The sequence below is a fragment of the Drosophila busckii genome, chromosome 3L (assembly GCF_011750605.1).
Source record: "Drosophila busckii strain San Diego stock center, stock number 13000-0081.31 chromosome 3L, ASM1175060v1, whole genome shotgun sequence".
Taxonomy (NCBI): Eukaryota; Metazoa; Arthropoda; class Insecta; order Diptera; family Drosophilidae; genus Drosophila; species Drosophila busckii.
This window is the reverse complement of record NC_046606.1, coordinates 7,100,738-7,121,251: the sequence shown is the minus strand read 5'-3', so window position 1 is coordinate 7,121,251 and position 20,514 is coordinate 7,100,738. Positions and strand designations below refer to the sequence as shown.

Sequence of the window (20,514 nt, the reverse complement as noted above, 5' to 3'; positions counted from 1 at the left end):
ATAATGTTTATAGTATGTATGTGTATTGTGTTGGACAAAATTACAATTGTGCCAATCAATTAAATAAACATAAATTGCTAACATTTGCACTATTTTTCAAATAAATTATACAATTAACATTAACGAGAGTTGTACATACATACATACATATATATATGATTAATGTACATATATGTATATTAATAGTAGAACTGCACACAATTTTTGTCTATAAAACTTTCACGCTCGAATTACCGCACATTTCTTTGTCTAGCGACTTCATACTCCTAGGCTCAACTTTACACTTATGCATTTAGATCAAATTTGTTGATAATAATAGTAATAGTAATAATAATTGCTAGGTAGCTAGCCCCAGCTGCTGATTGGCTAATAAATTCAACTTAATTGAAGAGCACCGTATTGGGATCTTCATTATCCATTTGTTTTACATGCCGCAGCACATCCTTTTTGGTTATCACGCCCAGTAAGCGACTACGAAATAGATTTTATAAATTAAAATGTTATGATTGTTTAGATTTATGCACTCACCCATTGTGTGTGACTAGCGTTTGACGCAGTCCCAGCTTGCGGAACATGTCCACAACAGTTTCCATAGGCGTTTGATCTGTCACTGTAATGGGCGCCATGTCAAGTATTTTCTTAAGCTTTAGTGGCGACGGTCCAAGATTTTGCGTAGGCGTAGTTGAGGTGAATAATACTATGGAATTGCTGTTAATGCCCTCAATTAAGCGCTTAGCATTGCCTGTTAACAATTAACATAATTAGATAATTTATAAATTTGCTATGCATATGAAAAGCAACTCACCTATAGCCAAGTTTAGATCCCGACGTAGCACAAAGCCTACCAAATATTGATTTTCTCTGGACACTACCACCGGATAACCATTATGCTCCGTTTCCTTAAGCAGATTCTCCACATCATCCACTGTCATGGAGTCTTGTGTAATAACATTTAAGGTTTCATTGCGCTTTGGCTGCATCACATCTGCCGCCAGTGTTGTATGCGCAAACTCTTCCTTGCTGTCCAGGAATGGATAACCATTTAGTGCTATATGCGCATCGTAAATGCCCTGACGGCCCAGCGCATCGCCCACCCACTTGGAGGCCATGGCCGCTGCCATTAATGGCACAATATAACGCACGCCACCCGTCAACTCAAACATGATGACCACCAGCGAAACTGTCATGCGTGTGACGCCACCCAATACGGCCGCAGCTCCCACTACAGCATACAAGCCCGGAGTAATTAGATTGCTGTCCGTGCATTCGCCCGTAAAGAACCATATGTTGGGATAACTGTAGGCAATCTGTTCTACGCCAATGCCCACAATGCGTCCCATAATGGCGCCTAATAGCAGTGAGGGTATAAACAGACCCGAGGGCACCTTAATGCCAAATGTAAAGATGGTCAGCGCTAGCTTGAGTATAAACGTCAGCAGCAGCAGCCAAATGGAGCTGTAGACGCCAGGTCCTGGCTCTGTAACCTCAATAAAACTGCCGCCAGAGCTAATGTTCATGCGTTTGTAGTCGCTGCAGAAAGAAGAAGATATGAGTTTACTTTACAAATAAATAATTGCTTAAGCCGCTTACCACAAGGGATTTGTAGAGTCGCCGGGCGAGCATTTGCTCACCAGCAAAAATATGAGCTCATTCATATTCATGCGTGTAAAGGGATTCGGATAACAAATGATGCCCGTTACAAGCGTTACAAACAATACCTCGGCAACGGGATATTGACCCAGCTTGCTGAATTTTCTAAAACGGCACCACCAAAGATTGGCCTTGATGAAGAATGTGCCAATGGCGCCCTGAAAAAAAAACAAATAATTATGTGCATAGCTCAGAAGTTTTAACACGTTTAAACATACCCCCATAATGCCCAGAAAGACAAATGGAATCAGCTCATAGAAGATCCAGGGCTTGTTATATTCCACAAAGAAAAGCACCGAGTGCTCATTGCCGAATGGGGTCAACGAACGCAATACGAAAGCTGCAATTAGCGCACAGAAAAACGATCGCCACAATGTTTTCAATGGAAAGTAATAGGATACCTCCTCCAGCGAGAATAGTACACCGCCTATGGGTGCCCCGAAAGCCACAGAGACACCTGCTGCTGAGGCCGCAGATAATATTTCACGCTTTTTAGCCTCATTTCTGCCATATTTGGGAAACAGATGCGAGAATATGTTGCCTATGCAGCTGGCAATATGCACCATAGGCCCTTCCTTGCCCAGTGTTAGGCCCGCCGACACAGACAGCATCAAGCCCACTGACTTGATTAGCAGCGTCCACTTGCCCAAATAGCCACGTATAATAAAACCAGACAATATGGTCTTTATCTCTGGTATACCCGAGCCGCAGGCATAAGGAGCAAACATCTTAACCAGCAGAGCACTGAGCGAGGCAAACATAAGCGCCCACAAAATATACCAGATGTAAGCGATAATATAAGCACCCGGGCCGCTGCGACTGAGTCCAAAGATCTCTGGCCAGGTTTTCCACTAAAAGCAGAAAGCATAAGTATCTATAACAAATGTTATGCCTTGTAGACTTACCGTCGAGCAGTTGCCCTCGTCAAAGACAGATTGCTTGGCTGGGTAGCAACATTGCTCACGATTAAACCAAAAAGCAGGCGGACAAATGCCATGCTTAAGATCCGACATCCAGCTGGCGCCAATATCCACTACACCTGCCACACAGCCCGCTGCAATGCCCACCAGAAGCACACACAACCATCCCGAGCCGGCATCAATAGAGCCCTTTAGTTGAAAAACCAAACGGAAATTAATAAAAACTCTTACATAAATAGTTAACACATATACCTTTATAAAATCCCATAAGGAGTCCTGGCGTTTTTTGACTATATAACGATGTCGCATGCGATCACGTGCTATATCCCGCTGCCAGTCAATGGTATGGAAATCTTCATACTGCCCAATGCCGGGTATATCATCCTGCACATCAGAGGAGCCGTAGAACGAGAGTGCTCCTAAAACATGCCACATGAGCGTTAAATAAAGTTTACTCTGTTTATAGAATTTTCAACGAAATATTGATGTACATGACGCTGAGCTTGAAAATTGTTATGATTCATTAAATTGCTGCAAATAGTTATTATTGTATTATATTAAATTCAATTTGTCCGTTTGCTCTTATGCTCTCACTTACAGTCAGACTGCCGTAAGAAGAATTACTTTTGCTAAATATATTCATTCGTCCGTTTTATTTACGTTCTACTGTTGTTGCCAGCGTGCTTTTGCCCTCAAGGAAAGCTTTTTCTTTGCATTATAGTTGCAATTCAATTAAGCACTCCACTTTATTTGAACAATATGCATATTAAATGAACTCGTGTATGGCAAATTCCCGCTGTCAAGACCCGCATCGGCATAAAATAATAAATGTGGTATTGCCAAGCAAGCTCGGTTCACAATTTCCGTCCGTCTGATGAATATAATGAAAATCACATATAGTTGCTTTGCCTTACCCTCCATTGGATCGCCAAATGCGCTATGTGTTGGCACATGCTGATGCTGCTGCGAATGATGGTGATGATGGTGGTGCAAGCCACGCTGACTGGGAGCAAAGTCTCGCTCTGTATCTGACTCGGTGGCTGTCTCGCGATGATAAGCACTGCCTACGCCACTGATAAGCTCGCCTGGACTAGAGTGTGGCGTTATATCAATCATATCCTCGTCGTCTGTGGCCGCTGTGAGCGACGTGGTGGCTGCAGCTGAATAAGTGTGCTTTGTATGCGGCGCTAATGGATGATCGCCATCGCCAGCGCCTGACGTGTGTCCGTTCGACTGCAAAACACAATTATTATTTAAATTTCTACATGCTTAAGAGGCTCTTTGTTTACGGTTTGATATTGATAAGATAATGCTAGTACATGGCGAAAGTGAATAGGAGGCGAGCTGTATCGGTTACCTTACGCATATGTACATACATTGTGACCGACTGTTGAGCAAGTAAGCCGCATAAACCCACGTAGACACTTCTTTATATTAGCATTTCCGCCCCCCTATACACCCTTTGACTACATAATTCTAGTACAAATATTTCATGTGTTAACAACAATCGTAAATTTCAATTTCCCACTTGGGAATGCTGCGTATTACACATACACACACACACACAACTACATACATACCTTTTTCATGACTGTCTGATATGCGGTTATGTAGTTGTTGCCTTCCGCTGCAGCCTCTCTGCTTCCCTTTAATGGAAATTTATCCATTTAGTTAATTTGTCTCTTATGCGTAGTTGTTAATTTATTGGTTTGTATCCTCCGTTGACTTTTTGCGTTGCAATATTGCACTCGGTTTGGCTTTTCTTTACATATTATTAATTGGTATTAGTGTATAACAAGTGCAGTCCACGAACAGACGTCACACGTACAATATCACACACACACACTCACACATTTACACAAACAGTTGCTTTTTGGGGCCTGAACAAACAAAACACTCTTTGCACATTTCACGTCCACTTACTGTTTACTAGTTAAACTCTTTCTTTCAGTAGTTACTCATAACATCTAAATATATCTTTTGGGCACCAAATATCTTGAATTATTTGTATCTGTAAATAATTTACATTTACTCCTTTCTTTACAACTGTTTTATTGCAAAAAATCACGGTCAGAATTAAGTGTGACCAAAAATGACTGCACATCGATTGATCAAAGTTATCGGTTTGCTATCGAGGCATGCATTGTCGTATCGACACAAGGCTTAGCGCCTCAAATTTAAATTAATTATAAAGAAGTACAATCGATGCAATTGAATCATTTCTTACTACAAGTTTATTGCTCAAGTTAAATAACTTTTATGCCATGTGTAATCCTCATTTAGGATGAGCGCCTAACACACTTTTGCTCACATTCAGCCTTGGTGCAATAACGGTTCCCATTTCCACCGCAACCACGATAATTCATACGCATACAGGTGCGACTACTTGCATTATAGTACCACATATTTTTATTAGGGCTCCTACGACAAGAACGAGCACGCCGGCGGCCCTCATCCCGGCTAGCAAGGCAATTCTGTTGACCTGTACCAGAATGAGTTTTAAATTATTTTTTATCTTAACTGCTAAGTGAGATTACTTACGCGGAGCCAATTTTCCACGACAGTTCTGAGCCTCAGCGTAGACCACAAAGAGAGCCAGACAAATCAAGACCACGACGAATTTCATTTTTGATAAAAGTGATGTAGTTTAGTTCAAACTGATTTTCATTTATATAATTAACAACTTTTATAACGAATTTTTATCGAATATTAACGTAAATAAAACATTATGCGACAGCTGTGAATCTATATACACAACAGCAAATGTACATTATTGGTATATTAAATTGTTCATACAAATTATTTTATTGTTGGTAAATCTAGGAAATATGTTTTGTATAATGAGTTATTCTTATCCATATGTATACAATAGAAATCTTTTTATTTTGTAAACAAAAGCCGGCGAAAAGAAGTATTGCAAATGCATAAAAGGTATATTTTTATCATATTTAACAATATATTTCATGACTAAATATTGTTTTTGCTGTTCGCTAGGTCGTCAAAAATAGTTGTTAATAAAATTGATAATTATTTTTCGATCAGTGGCTGCTTTTGGTATTTTATTGCTTTTAAATACTGTCAGCATGTCTCTGACAAAAAGTTCAACGCTTTAGCAATCGATATATCGATATTTAGATATTGTCAACAACAGAATTGTTTAAACAAACAAACACGAAAATAGCATTCGCTCTTCGTAAACAAAGACCGCGGAACGCAAGTGCAGTTGGCACTAAACGCAGCAATACGAGCAAAAGCAACAACAATGTCTGGTTTCGTTGCAGTGCATACAGGTTCGTATTAAATGGAAATAAAAACATGCATGCATACATACACATGCATATGATTGATGAGCTATTAATGAAAAATGGGATTTTGTCTTTATGGCAGGAGCTGGCAACTGCATCGATGAGACCAAGTACCAGCGTGTCATCAAAGAGGCCTGCATACGCGCCACCGAGATACTGCGCAACGGTGGCAGCGCTGTTGATGCCTGTGAAGCAGCTATAATCCGCCTTGAAAACTGCGGCCACACAAATGCCGGCTTTGGTTCGAATCTCTGCATGGATGGCACAGTGCAGTGCGATGCGGCAATTATGAATGGCACAACGCTAAATTTCGGTGCCTGTACAAATGTGAGTCGCGTCAAGAATCCTATACAGCTGGCGCGCAGAATTTGCGATAACCAGTCTGAGCCACAACCGCTGGAACGCATACCTCCTATGGTGCTGGCAGCAAGTGGCGCCGAACAGTATGCGGAGCAAGTGGGCTGTGCCATGGTCGATCCCAGCGTGTTGATCTCATCCAAAGCAAAATTCCATTACAATCACTATAAAAGCAAATACGATCTGGTTGTGGGCAGCACCAAAGTGATCGAAGAGGCTGAACCTGTGCCAGAGCCAGGCAACGAAGTGGAGCTGACAGCTGCACTGGATACCGTTGGTGCCGTCTGCGTGGATGGCGCCGGCAACACAGCTGCGGGCTGCAGTTCTGGTGGTATATTGCTCAAGGCACCAGGTCGTGTAGGTCAGGCGGCTACTTATGGCGCTGGCTGCTGGGCCACCGACACAGATGAACTAGCTATAGCTACATGCACGACGGGCAACGGCGAGTACCTGATGAAAACGCTGCTGGCGCGTGAAATTTGCAATGGCGCTTTCACCAGCGATTGTGCCGTCACGAGCCTACACAAGACATTCAAGCAAAAGTTTTTGGATTCACCGCTGCTGCCGCAACAACAGGATCTGTATGCCGGCGCACTGACGCTGCTCTACTATCCCAAGCAGAACTGCGGCGAGGTGATGTGGAGTCACACAACGCAATCATTTTGCGTCGGCTACATGGCTACCACACAGAAAGTGCCAAAGGTAGGTCTTTAGATATATGTATATAAATTAAATATTGTACTTATGCTATATATGCTTGTATTTTTGCAGTTTGTACACTCGCCCCTGCCTACATATAGTGTGCCGGGTAGATCTTGCGTTGTCAATGGCCACAATTTCCATTTGCGCATTTAGTTGGCCGCAGAGAGAGAGAGAAAGAGAGAGAGAGAGAACCTAGTGAAACGCAGCCTCCTGCCACTCGTCATTGTCAGTGTCAACTTATTTGTAGTTTGTTGCAAATTCATTTGATTTAATGTTTAATTGCCGCGACAATCGCTGCCAATGTTGCCGCCCCAAAAGCAACAGCCAACAGCAAGAGATTTTTATTATTATTTTTGCTTTTGTCTCGATGAAATATGAAGAATCATTAAATGAGCACTTTTCATTGTATAGTACTTAAATATACATATATGCGTATGTGTGTGTATGTATATATCTGTGTGCATAATGCACAACTAGCGATAGCTATAAAATAAGTTTATTTTGCTTAGATATGTATATACATTTAAGCAGACATTTGCCTGGCATAACGCAACTGCTCGCGTTATAAATCAGCCAGCAACATGCGAACCAAAATATTATATTTAAACTATATGTATGTAAATTGTACACCAATGACGTATGTCATTTGTGTTCTTTCTTTTTTTGTTTTTGTTTCTGGCAACGCATCAAGTAGCATAAGTGAAATTTGTTTCTAAACATTAGTTTAATAATTCCAAAAAGTAAACAAAGATGTTCAGTATTTTTGAAAGCCTTTTTTATTTGTAGAATGTTCAGTTTATTAATCAATAAACACTTTTTATACGTGAACGTGAAATGTTCTTAAGATTAAACACTTAATGTGCATTATGTATTACAATTATTGCAAACAAAATTTTACGATAAAAACAGTACAGATTAGCAGGGCAATATATAAATTTAATTGTTCAGGTTTGCTTTCAAATCTTTAACCCAACAGTATATATAGTTCTTGTTTTTAAAAATGAATTAGGCAACGTTTGGGTTCCTTTGCCTCGCAACGGCCTACGTCTATATTAAAAAACGGCACATTAGCAGGACAATTTCTAAATTCACCTATCCAGGTTTTTTTTGTTCCCTCATCTCTGGCCTGGCAGTAAATATAGCTCTTGCAGTAATTACCGTACCTCCAATAGAACCAATCTACGTCTGGATATTTAACAGCATTATCAGTGCAGAGCGATTTTATTTCACTGTCATCGGGTACAAAGAAATTGGGTGACACTCGGGTAGTCGTAGCATATTTTTCATTGCCACAGCTTGGCACATAACCGTTCTATATAAAATTTAAACAATTAGTTACTTTAGTTAGCTTTTAAAGCTGCACATACTTACATAGTCCGCCACGCATTTTGGCACACAGAGGCTCCTGTCCTTGTTTGTTGATTGTGCCTCAGTTACACAGATTTCATCCGCCTTGCAACTTATGGGAAAGGACATCATACCTACGATGCAGCGAGTATATTCAGTTTTGCTCACACAGGCATACTCATTCCCAGTGCAGTTCTGGCATTTGGATGTCCATACGTCGATGTTGTGGCATAGATTCTTTATAGATTCGGTTAATTTATTTACACAAACTCTTTGGTCGTTGGTGCAAACAGTATTATATGGACAGGTTTGCAAGTCTCCAAACTTCTTGTTATCTAAACGCAAATGCTTTATATTTGTATTTCTTACTACAAGATGTATATGCTTACCCGAGCACATGTAGTAGGTTGTTTCCGATTCGCAGGACACTTCATTGAGCTCCTGACACACCTTACACTTCGGTTCGCTAGCCGTAACAGCTGCTGCTGCCACGACCACAATTGCCCACAGTACGCACAACGTATGCATTATATCAACTGCCAAAGCAGAGGCTGTTGCCTTCTTTTATAATATCTCAAAGAGTTAGATAAGACGCTTGTCTACGAGTTATAAAGATGTCCACGCGCTTTTGGGGCTCAGCATATATTTTATGGCGCATCGTATAATTTTGACAAGTGTTTAACCTTTTTGCAGCTAAAAAATAATGGATCAGCTCCGTCCAACTCCGTCCAACGTACTTACCTAAAACAAAGTTGCATTATTATCAAAGATCTTGTGATATTATATAAGTTACCAAAGATGGAATAAAATGAATTAATGCTCTGAAATTCTATAACAAGGCAACATTTCTTTCTGTTCAATACATCCTTGCTAGGTGTGTTCAATTTATTCAAAATAATATTTAATTGAGAAAATTGTATGTGCGTGCTGTAAGTGTTTTTAAGATTGAACATAAAATGTGCATTATAAATGTCAGAGCTTAGGCTGGGACGCCGCAACTGTCAGGCTTCTTGGCCACACAGCTTTTGGTGGTCTCATCAAAGAATTGCGCTTGAGGTGTGCAGCTTCTTTGGAAACCAGTCCAGTTTAAGGTTGTACCCGAACCTGTGCCTTCGCAATATACATAAGATTTGCAGTCAGCGGTGGCAGTATAGAACCATTTGACATTTGGATGATCTACAGCAGCATCACTGCAAGTTTTAGCTCTCTCAGCAGGCGATGGTGTGGCCTCTGGCTTGGCAGTTGTGATGGACGAAGTGTAGTCGTCATTAGCACAGCTCGCTTCTTCACCATTCTATGGAAGAGTTAAGCAATTAGTTTACTACATTAAGCGTTTCAAGCCGCCTTCACTTACAAAGTCCGCCACGCATTTCGGCACGCAGACAGTCTTGTTCTTGCTTGTCGCTTGTGCCTCAGCGACACAGATTTCATCCGCATTGCAACTAAATGTGACGGATACCTCGCCTGCAATGCAGCGTGCATATTCAGTTTTGCTCACACAGGCATACTTATCACCGCCTGAGCAGTTCTGACACTTGCCGGAAGTGCCGCCCTCTCCACATAAGCTCTTAATGGGGCCGTCAGCAACAATATCGGCTTCTGGCACACAAACTTGAATGTCGTTGGTGCAGACACTGCCCTCTTTACAGGTTTGCAGAGCTCCTTCAATTTTGTTATCTGCATGAATGCATTACATTAAAATTATTATTGCTTAAAAAATTCTAAAAGACGCACTTACTATTGCAAAAATAGTACTCAGTCGTCGATTCGCAGTATACTTCATTGTCCTCCTGACACGCCTTGCACACCGGATCGGCTGCCTTAGCAGCAGTTGCTGCTAACGCCACAACTGCCAAGAGCACGTACAACTTTTGCATTTTATCACTTGTAAGAACACGAACTGATTGTCTACTAGACAACTTTTACTTCCTTATATACCAACTCACAGCGTTAGATAAAGCGCTTGTCTATGAACCATAAAGCAATATCGACATGCTTTTGGGGCTCAGCATAATTATGGCGCATCGTATAATTTTACTAGTATTTAAGCAAGTGTCAATGCTTAGATTCTTATCTTTTAGACCCTGCTATAAAATAAGATTTTATTACTCTAAGAATTTCGTTTGCTTTTTTAGCCCAAGGACAAATACAAAAATATTTGGCACACGCTAGTGCAAAAATAACTTCTTAAAGCAATTGTGCTATATATATAATTGAATAGGCAAATTATATTAATTGCTTTATAATAATATATGCTATATTTAGTAGTTTTTGTCTTAACTGCAAAAACACATGGCCCTTTCGTTGCTTAAATTTGCTATAAAAGCCAACTATAAACAGCTAATAAATCAGTTTGAACTGTAAACAGTTAAAAAGCTAATATTCAAAATGAAACTTGTGCTTATCTTGGCCTGCCTGGCGCTCTACGTCGCCGTTATTGAGGCACAGGAAGAAAGATGCAGGGGACAATTCCATCCCACTCGACAAAGTAAGTATAAATTGTATACAAAATTATGCAGCCTATTAACAAATACTACATATTTTGTTTATAGATCCCCGTAGCTGTTCTGGCTCCTTTAGTAGAGGTAACCGCAATAACCGTAACTGTCGCAGGAATGCCAATCCGCGTATGTGGTACTACAATACCTTTACTCGCAGCTGCATCCTTTTCTCCTATTTGGGTTGCGGTGGCAATGGCAACCGTTACTGTAGTCAACGTGAATGCAACGCCAGGTGTCCAATACGTTAAATTAAAGCTACTACATAATTTCGTAGAGTAAAAGTATATAATAAGTTTACTGCCTATTAAAACAATTTTACTTAAACAAAGTTGTGCTTTTAGCTAAAGTAAAAGATTCGTATTCATCAACAAATTCACGAAAGCTTTAATATGTTTAACTTTATTTTCATATTCATTCTATGTATTCATTGTTCTTAACAAATAATTGTAACAATGTACTTTACATTTGGCATTTGTCTAAGTAATGTATTTAAGCTACAGACTAATTAATGAAGGCAAGTACATGTTGTTATTATCATAGCTTATTATCAATTTTATTAACAATGAAACTCACACTCTTTATGCTTACTCACATACCTTATACAAATCTGAACAATAGCTTACTATATTTAGCATATTTATAACTGTCTTTGTTTGATTTAATATATATTTTTAAAACATATGTTGTCTTACTTACAAATTTGCTATAAAAGCGCTAATATAGCCATACATAAATCAGTTCGAAGTGTAAACAGTTCTAAAGCTTACATTCAAAATGAAACTTGTTCTTATCCTGGCTTGCCTGGTGCTCTACGTGGCCGTCATTGAGGCCCAAACCTGTACCGGACAATTCCGACCACGTCGAAACAGTGAGTTCAATTTAACACAATAATACTTTACATAGTAAATAAATATCTAAAATTTTTCTACAGATCCTCGTAGCTGCACGGCTCGCGTTAATGGAGGACATAATCGTACCCGTGGCTGCAACAACAACTCCAACAGGAACATGTGGTATTACAATGCAAGGGCTGATAGATGCATAAAGTTTGCATATCGTGGATGCGGAGGCAATGGCAATCGTTACTGCACTGAGCGTGAGTGTCGCACCCAATGCAGACCACGTCGTCCTAACTAAACTTTGGCCAAAAGCCTTAACAAACGAGATATTAAATAAATGATGCATACATAAACTAAATTTTTGTGTTTTTACTAGGTGCTTAAGAAAACAAGAACCTTGGAACATAAGTTCATTTGATTGCAATATACATCAATAGCCTAAGCTGTTAAAAAATTATTCAAAAGTATATAACGTATATTTAATAACTAAGTTATAATTAAGTGAGATTTTTACACAAAGCTATAAGCTTTAGAAAGCAGCCCCACTATATGATAAGAATTTGAACACATATAGGAAAAATATAGTAAATATCGAGGTGGGGGACTGAGCACCAAGTTTCAATTTTAAATTTTACATTATCTTAAAAAAACCATATCAGACATTCCAAAACTTAATAGATTCATTTGCTGTCCCAAAATATTCATCACGCTGTTTGAATTACGAAATGCACTTGAAGCTTTGTTATGTTCCAGAAATAAATAAAATCTTATGCGTGTACTATCAATTAAAGTCAAGTCATCTTGATAAGACCAACAACAATGTTTCACAAGATATTTTGGCATAATTATGGTATCTATTGTATTAACTAACTTAATAACAACTAACCGACAAACGTATTTTTAAGCAATAATCTAAATGGATTTTTATAATATTATATAGTTAGATTAGTTATTTTTTTTATTGATATTACTGCACATGTTGTATACAAACTGCAACAAAAGTATACTATATTTAGCATATTTATATTTGCCATTGTTTGATTTAAATATATATTTAGAAACATATGTTTGTCTTACTTACAAATTTTGCTATAAAAGCGCTTAATCCATCCATCCATAAATCAGTTCGAAGTGTAAACAGTTCGAAAGCTTACATTCAAAATGAAACTTGTTGCTTCATCCTGGCTTGCCTGGTGCTCTACGTGGCCGTTATTGAGGCCCAAACCTGTAGCGGACAATTCCGTCCAGGTCGAAACAGTGAGTTTGAATTTAACATAATAATACTTTATATGGTAAATAAATATTCTAAAAATTTTTCTACAGATCCTCGTAGCTGCACGGCTCGCGTTAATGGAGGACATAATCGTACCCGTGGCTGCAACAACAACTCCAACAGGAACATGTGGTATTACAATGCAAGGGCTGATAGATGCATAAAGTTTGCATATCGTGGATGCGGAGGCAATGGCAATCGTTACTGCACCGAGCGTGAGTGTCGCACCCAATGCAGACCACGTCGTCCTAACTAAACTCTAGCCAAAAGCCTTAACAAACGAAATATTAAATAAATGATGCATACATAAACTAAATTTTTGTGTTTTTACTAGGTGCTTAAGAAAACAAGAACCTTGGAACATAAGTTCAATTGATTGCAATATACATCAATAACCTAAACTGTTAAAAAATTATTCAAAAGTATATAACGTATATTTAATAACTAAGTTATAATTAAGTGAGATTTTTACACAAAGCTATAAGCTTTAGAAAGCAGCCCCACTATATGATAAGAATTTGAACACATATAGGAAAAATATAGTAAATATCGAGGTGGGGGACTGAGCACCAAGTTTCAATTTTAAATTTTACATTATCTTAAAAAAACCATATCAGACATTCCAAAACTTAATAGATTCATTTGCTGTCCCAAAATATTCATCACGCTGTTTGAATTACGAAATGCACTTGAAGCTTTGTTATGTTCCAGAAATAAATAAAATCTTATGCGTGTACTATCAATTAAAGTCAAGTCATCTTGATAAGACCAACAACAATGTTTCACAAGATATTTTGGCATAATTGATGGTATATATTGTATTAAGCTAACTTAATAAACAACTAACCGACAAACGTATTTTTAAGCAATAAATCTAATGCAAGGACATCATTAAAAATAGCTGTCCCAATTTTGTTTATAACAATAAAGCTGACATTCTTTATGTTTACTGCTCATGTTCGTATACAAACTGCAACAAAAGTATACTATATTTGGCATATTTATATTTGCCATTGTTTGATTTAAATATATATTTAGAAACATATGTTGTTTTACCTAAAAATGTTGCTATAAAAGCGCTAATCCATCCATCTATAAATCAGTTCGAACTGTAAACAGTTTTAAAGCTTACATTCAAAATGAAACTTGTTCTCATCTTGGCTTGCCTGGTCCTCTATGTGGCCGTTATTGAGGCACAGGAAGAAAGATGCAGGGGAGAATTCCGTCCTACTCGCACCAGTAAGTTTTAATTTCAAGCAATAACATTAAATATATTAACAAAGACTTAATATTTTTCTTACAGATCCCCGTAGCTGCACGTCTGCTCTTAATAGAGGACATAATCGTTTTCCGCGTTGCCGCGGGAATGCCAATCCACGTATGTGGTACTACAATTCCAGGACTCGCACATGTGTTCGATTTTCATATTTGGGTTGCGGTGGCAATGGCAATCGCTACTGCAGTCTCCGTGAATGCAACGCCAGATGCCCAATACGTCGTCCCAATTAAATATTACACTGGCAACAATTGAAAAAATATATATGCATTTATAAAACCTATCTATTAGAACTTTTAATCAATCATTGAAGTATACATTTTTTTTTCAAAGTAAGCAAATGTAAAATGTTTAATTATTTTTAGTTCAGTTTTTGCGAATTCGCATTCTCTCCAATCGGCCGAGTGGGCTTAAAAATAGGATCTGGGAGCATCGAGCTTAAGGCGTGGCCATTGTAAGAAAGCGTATCAAAGTTCCAAGACTACCGATCTGTTAGATTGTGTTAGCCTAATATATTTTATCAAATTCTCAATGACTCCAGGTCCTTGCGACTTAGAGTAACCAAAACGGTCTTAAAGCATATTATTGTTGTAATATCTGATCTTATAATTTAAATGTTATTGAAAATTGTTTTAAATTTGCGAACATAAATTTCGAAACGCTGAGAAAATGCACAACAAATTTATAAAAACTTAAGCTAAAGGATCTTGTTTAAAACAATTGATGTTTTAAAAATTTCATACTACGATTATTTATTTCAGTTGGAACTTTGTATAATTGCAACGTATATGTAAGCAAGTTCAATATGTTTAAAGCAACTCCCATAAGCTTTTGAATATAGCAGCAAGCGTGCAGCTATGCAAATAGTATAATTAGTCTCTGATCGAACTCAGTACAGATAAGCCGGCGCTTATATTAAAATAAAGTATTAATAATTTAAATTAACAATGACCTAAAATATTATTTTTATCAAAAATGTGCTTATTTGATTAACAATAAATATTACACCCTTTAGGCTTGATCACATGTCTTATACAAATTGCCACAATATCATACCATAATTAGCATTTATAGTTGTGTTTGTTTGATTTAAATATATATTTGGAAACATATGTTGTCTTACTGACAAATTTTGCTATAAAAGCGCTAATCAATCCATAAATCAGTTCAAACCTAAAGCTTACATTCAAAATGAAACTTGTTCTTATCCTGGCTTGTCTTGTGCTCTATGTGGCCGTTATAGCGGCACAGGAAGAAAGATGCACAGGACAATTCCATCCATCTCGAAATAGTAAGTGTCAGGTTTAAGCCAAAATAATAAACATTAATAAAAGCTCAATATTTTGTTTACAGGTCCTCGTAGCTGCACGGCTCCTCTTAGTCGAGGTCATGGTCGTTTTCCTCTCTGCCGCGGGAATGCCAATCCGCGTATGTGGTACTACAATTCCAGGACTCGCAGATGCGTTAGATTTTCCTATTTGGGTTGCGGTGGCAATGGCAATCGTTACTGCAGTCTACGTGAATGCAATGCCTTGTGTCCAATACGTCGTCCCAATTAAATATTGTTCTTGAAACATTGTTAGAACTTGAAATGAAATATATGCATTTATATAAACTACCAGATATAACAATATTGACATTTTGTTTTTGCGCTCATACATAAATGTAGTTACAGCTTCATTCATATCTCAATTTAATTTAAAATTATTTTTATAATTATATTTTATACATTTTCGTAGATATTTGTATGTATATAACCATCAATTAAAACTCATTATCCTCTGGTTTGGGTTCAGTCGGTTCTGGATTTTCTTCGGTATTTGGATTTGCTTCGGTTGAGGTGTTTGGAGTTGTAGTGGTGGTCGTAGTTACAATGCAGCTAGCTGGCCTCTTGACCACACAGCCATAGGTTTCCTCATTGAAATATGGTGCGGTAGCCGGACAAGTTCTATAGATGGCTGTCCAATCCTGACTGTTAAGGTTCCTGCGCTGGCAATAAACATAGCTCTTGCATTCCTGATCGTAAGGCGCATAAAACCAAGTGCTAGTTATTCCGCTAGAGGCTTCTTGACAGCGCTTGATCTTATTATCCAAGCTGGGTGTGGTGGGTGGTGCAGCAGTCGTGGGTGTATAGTCAGCATTGGGGCAGCTGGCTGTCTGACTAATCTGAAATATATATATTGCTTGCTTAGATAACCATAATAGTAAAAATCAAGTCAATACTTACAAACTTAGCAGCACACTCGGGAACGCAGACAGTTTTGAACTCAGATTGAGCTTCGAATATGCAAATCTCATCGCTCTTACAGCTGAAAACGGCGGCGATTTCTCCTCCAATGCAGCGAGCGTATTGAGTTTGGCTAACGCAGGCATATTTGGATGTAGTGTAGCAAAACTGACAAGATGAGTGACTATTCTCGTTGCAAACACTTGTTGCAGACGTTTTAGGAACACAAACTCTAGCATCGCTGCTGCAAATGGTTTCTCCTGGACACGTTTGCAGCTCCCCAATTTTGTTATTATCTAAAAGCAAAATATATTTGTGAGTATATATCATAGATTTGTAGTGAATTTAGCTGCTCACCCATGCAGAGATAATAAGTATTCTCTGACTCGCAGGACACCTCATTATCCTTTTGACACACGCCGCACTGCTCTTGCGCATCCACAGCCGCCAGCAGCATTGCGCACAATATCACGTAGAACTTGATCATCTTTTCACTTTGATTTGACTTTAGAATAGCAACTGTTTGGCTAACATGCAGCATTTGTCGCTTATATACTGTCTGTCTTTCTCAACCTTGAAATTAAATCATCATTAAGAGCAGCAATTAGCTTAGATAAGCTCATCATAAACAACTATCGACTCATTCTTTAATTGTCTTGATAAGCCCAACAACTATTTTTTTAAGATATTTACGCATAAAGCTGCTATCTAGTAACTAAAACAATAAAAACCAGCAGACAAACATGTTTTTAAGCTAAGAGCTAATGCAAGGACAACATTGGCTGTGCCACTTTCTTTAACAAAAAGTTCACACTCTTTATGTTTACTGCACATGTCGTATACAAACTGCAACAAAAGTATACTATATTTAGCATATTTATATTTGTCTTTGTTTGATTTAAATATATATTTAGAAACATATGTCTTCCACCTCTGCTTCGCTCGCTCGCGCCGTGTCTTCCATCTATAAATCAGTTCGAACTGTAAACAGTTTTAAAGCTTACATTCAAAATGAAACTTGTTCTCATCTTGGCTTGCCTGGTCCTCTATGTGGCCGTTATTGAGGCACAGGAAGAAAGATGCAGGGGAGAATTCCGTCCTACTCGCACCAGTAAGTTTTAATTTCAAGCAATAACATTAAATATATTAACAAAGACTTAATATTTTTCTTACAGATCCCCGTAGCTGCACGTCTGCTCTTAATAGAGGACATAATCGTTTTCCGCGTTGCCGCGGGAATGCCAATCCACGTATGTGGTACTACAATTCCAGGACTCGCACATGTGTTCGATTTTCATATTTGGGTTGCGGTGGCAATGGCAATCGCTACTGCAGTCTCCGTGAATGCAACGCCAGATGCCCAATACGTCGTCCCAATTAAATATTACACTGGCAACAATTGAAAAAATATATATGCATTTATAAAAACTATTTATCAGAGCTTTTAATCAATCACTTAAACATTATTGGTATTTCTAAGTAAAGCAAATTTAAAATGTATTATTATACAGAATAGGTTAATGGATAAGCTCTGAGAGCTACAAGTGTGAGGCGTGGCCATTTTACGAGAGTCTCTCATAGAGCAGCCTTAAGAATTAAGTTGTGAAATTTCGATCTTCTTTACTCTTCTGCTGCCTTCTGTTAATAACTTATCTTATCTTAGCATTTAAATATTATCAAATTTCAAATGAATTGTGATTATAAGATGTGTTGAATTTGCGAACATAAATTCTCAAGGTCCTCTGGGATGTTTTTTGCTTTTTGTAGCGCTCAGACTCTGTTCGACAGTGCACAACAAATTTATATAAGCTTCAGACAATCTTATTGAAAACAATTTATCAATTATTCAAAATTATATTATTAAAACATTATATGATTATAATGGCTAAGCCCCTCAACCAAGCTTTCATTATTTAAATTAACAATGATCTAAACTTAAAAGAACATAAGGACATGCTTAAAATGTTGTGACTATCATAGATTATTATAATTTCATTAACAATGAAGCTCACACTCTTTATGCTTATTCACTTACCTTATACAAATCTGAACAATAGCTTACTATATTTAGCATATTTATATTTGCCATTGTTTGATTTAAATTTGGAAGTGTAAACAGTTCTAAAGCTTACATTCAAAATGAAACTTGTGCTCATCCTGGCTTGCCTGGTGCTCTACGTGGCCGTTATTGAGGCCCAAACCTGTAGCGGACAATTCCGTCCAGGTCGAAACAGTGAGTTTGAATTTAACATAATAATACTTTATATGGTAATAAATATTTAAAAATTTTCTACAGATCCTCGTAGCTGCACGGCTCGCGTTAATGGAGGACATAATCGTACCCGTGGCTGCAACAACAACGCCAACAGGAACATGTGGTACTTCAATGGAAGGGCTGATAGATGCATAAGATTTGCCTATCGTGGATGCGGAGGCAATGGCAATCGTTACTGCACCGAGCGTGAGTGTCGCTCCAGATGCAGACCACGTCGTCCTAACTAAACTTTGGCCAAATGCTTTAACAAACGAGATATAAAATAAATGCTGCATATAAAAAGTAATCTGATGTTTTGTTCTTAAATAAATGACAGACAAATTAGATATTTACTTAACAGATTTCTAAAACAAAAGACCGCACGCTTGCAAAATCAACTCTTTTATACCATGAATATATAAGAATATATTAACAATGGAGTCTTTATATTAACTGCAACAACAGTTTAAGTGAGCTGGCGATTGTTTGCTTCAGGCGCATGCATTTTAACTTACAAAAGTTGCTATATAAGCGGTAATTTAGCCAGCTATAAATCAGTTTGACTTGTACACAGTCTTATAGCTTATATTTAAAATGAAGTATGTGCTAATCCTGGCCTGCCTGGTGCTCTACGTGGCCGTTATTGAGGCACAGACAGAAACCTGCAATGGACGCATACGTCGCGGTAAATCGATAAATGAAAAACAAACGAAACAAACTAAATGCACATGAAATTATAGTTGACCAAAACTGCGAGGATCGTGTGAGTGCAGGACATAATCGAACCAGCAAATGCAACCAATATAGCAATCGGAATATGTGGTACTTTAATGAGGATCGGAATAGATGCATAAGATTTGCGTATCGTGGTTGCGGCGGCAATGGCAATCGATATTGCTCCCAGCGTGAGTGTGTCCACAGATGCAGAGGACCGCGTTCCAATTGAAAGCTTAAATAAAATTAATATCAGATACGAAAAGTACTTAAAATAATGGATACTTTTGCTTAAACTCTGTTGATCGTAAACAAATAAAAGACATTTGCGTTTTTAGTTTGCGATCACATTTATTAAGTTTCGTATTTGAATCAAATGTACTTAAATAATTTCTCACACTTTTACATATTACACAATGAATTCACTTTTGTTGTTTTCCTCTTGCTAATTTCCTTTTTTGTTGCCGCGTAACACTCGAGAATCTCTTAAACGAATTTGAAATAAATAACAGAAATATGGGGAAAAAGCCAAAATGTATATAATACGTTTTGCGAAACTGAACAAACTTAGAAGGTAGCATAATGAAATCAATTGTGCTTGCATATGCAACACTTTAGCTATTAATTAATTAAATCATTTACTTATGATCATGTTGAGCGCCAAGGAGAGAGAGAGACAGAAAGAAAGTTATTGGCAATTAAAATCAATTGAAATTGAAGTGTTGCATATGCAGTCGACAAATGTTCAGTTACAAATCTATAGCCTATAGCTACTAGTATGTATGTATGCCTTACATTAACTAAATGAGTGCTGAGCTTAAAAAATAAAACAATTACATTGATTACATGTAAGTAAGTTGGGTGTTTCGTGGGTTGGTTTCGAAAAATCAATACACAATGAACAGTTTATCGCATATGTATGTGTATATATGCATGTAATGTGTGTTGTATATAGTATGTATGTATATGAAAAATATATGTATATGTATATATATATAAATTTATGTATGTATATGTAGTTAAACTAAGCTGTAACTAGGGCTCATTTGATGATTATGTTCTCAGTTGTTTTTACTGTAGATTTTATGCAATTTTGCTTGTTTGTTTGTTTAGTTTAGACAACAATGCTTAAATAATTTTCGCTATATA

The 20,514-nt window shown here is 37.7% G+C and overlaps 8 protein-coding genes across 10 annotated transcripts; 3 read left to right on the top strand and 5 right to left on the bottom strand.

Annotated features, from left to right (window-relative positions):
• Positions 1-123: 123 nt before the first annotated feature.
• LOC108600367 (H(+)/Cl(-) exchange transporter 3) lies at positions 124-4,611 on the bottom strand. 3 transcript variants are annotated; one of them, XM_017987904.2, is made up of 10 exons: positions 4,494-4,611; positions 4,151-4,216; positions 3,485-3,803; positions 2,823-2,989; positions 2,556-2,759; positions 1,869-2,501; positions 1,591-1,808; positions 806-1,530; positions 529-742; positions 381-471 (listed from the first exon to the last, which is right to left on the bottom strand). In XM_017987904.2, exons 2-10 carry the CDS (start codon positions 4,157-4,159, stop codon positions 381-383), a joined length of 2,580 nt encoding a protein of 859 aa, XP_017843393.1. In that variant the 5' UTR covers positions 4,160-4,216; positions 4,494-4,611. The 3 variants fall into 3 exon arrangements, with proteins under 3 accessions (XP_017843392.1, XP_017843393.1, XP_017843394.1); XM_017987903.1 differs by lacking the exon at positions 4,494-4,611 and having other exon boundaries at positions 124-471; positions 4,151-4,237; XM_017987905.2 differs by lacking the exon at positions 4,151-4,216.
• A 238-nt stretch (positions 4,612-4,849) lies between these two features.
• On the bottom strand, positions 4,850-5,197 carry LOC108597980 (kappaPI-actitoxin-Avd3c-like). Its single transcript, XM_017984597.1, has 2 exons — positions 5,112-5,197; positions 4,850-5,052 (listed from the first exon to the last, which is right to left on the bottom strand). Exons 1-2 carry the CDS (start codon positions 5,194-5,196, stop codon positions 4,850-4,852), a joined length of 288 nt encoding a protein of 95 aa, XP_017840086.1. The 5' UTR covers position 5,197.
• Positions 5,198-5,706: 509 nt separating this feature from the next.
• LOC108600505 (threonine aspartase 1) lies at positions 5,707-7,693 on the top strand. Its single transcript, XM_017988140.2, has 3 exons — positions 5,707-5,860; positions 5,958-6,934; positions 7,004-7,693. The coding sequence occupies exons 1-3, from the start codon at positions 5,833-5,835 to the stop codon at positions 7,085-7,087; spliced, it is 1,089 nt and encodes a 362-aa protein (XP_017843629.1). The 5' UTR covers positions 5,707-5,832; the 3' UTR covers positions 7,088-7,693.
• A 156-nt stretch (positions 7,694-7,849) lies between these two features.
• Positions 7,850-8,826, bottom strand: LOC108600508 (maker653). The gene is made up of 3 exons (XM_017988143.2): positions 8,671-8,826; positions 8,306-8,616; positions 7,850-8,246 (listed from the first exon to the last, which is right to left on the bottom strand). The coding sequence occupies exons 1-3, from the start codon at positions 8,807-8,809 to the stop codon at positions 7,929-7,931; spliced, it is 768 nt and encodes a 255-aa protein (XP_017843632.1). The 5' UTR covers positions 8,810-8,826; the 3' UTR covers positions 7,850-7,928.
• Positions 8,827-9,130: 304 nt separating this feature from the next.
• LOC108600507 (CG33258) lies at positions 9,131-10,180 on the bottom strand. Its single transcript, XM_017988142.1, has 3 exons — positions 10,020-10,180; positions 9,636-9,958; positions 9,131-9,575 (listed from the first exon to the last, which is right to left on the bottom strand). The coding sequence occupies exons 1-3, from the start codon at positions 10,156-10,158 to the stop codon at positions 9,261-9,263; spliced, it is 777 nt and encodes a 258-aa protein (XP_017843631.1). The 5' UTR covers positions 10,159-10,180; the 3' UTR covers positions 9,131-9,260.
• Positions 10,181-11,541: 1,361 nt separating this feature from the next.
• LOC108600509 (PI-actitoxin-Axm2b-like) lies at positions 11,542-11,919 on the top strand. Its single transcript, XM_017988145.2, has 2 exons — positions 11,542-11,650; positions 11,714-11,919. Exons 1-2 carry the CDS (start codon positions 11,557-11,559, stop codon positions 11,917-11,919), a joined length of 300 nt encoding a protein of 99 aa, XP_017843634.1. The 5' UTR covers positions 11,542-11,556.
• A 766-nt stretch (positions 11,920-12,685) lies between these two features.
• LOC117134776 (kunitz-type kappaPI-theraphotoxin-Hs1e-like) lies at positions 12,686-13,171 on the top strand. Its single transcript, XM_033293471.1, has 2 exons — positions 12,686-12,878; positions 12,945-13,171. Exons 1-2 carry the CDS (start codon positions 12,686-12,688, stop codon positions 13,148-13,150), a joined length of 399 nt encoding a protein of 132 aa, XP_033149362.1. The 3' UTR covers positions 13,151-13,171.
• Positions 13,172-15,882: 2,711 nt separating this feature from the next.
• On the bottom strand, positions 15,883-16,910 carry LOC108600506. The gene is made up of 3 exons (XM_017988141.2): positions 16,755-16,910; positions 16,398-16,693; positions 15,883-16,336 (listed from the first exon to the last, which is right to left on the bottom strand). The coding sequence occupies exons 1-3, from the start codon at positions 16,882-16,884 to the stop codon at positions 15,935-15,937; spliced, it is 828 nt and encodes a 275-aa protein (XP_017843630.1). The 5' UTR covers positions 16,885-16,910; the 3' UTR covers positions 15,883-15,934.
• Between the last annotated feature and the right edge of the window lie 3,604 nt (positions 16,911-20,514).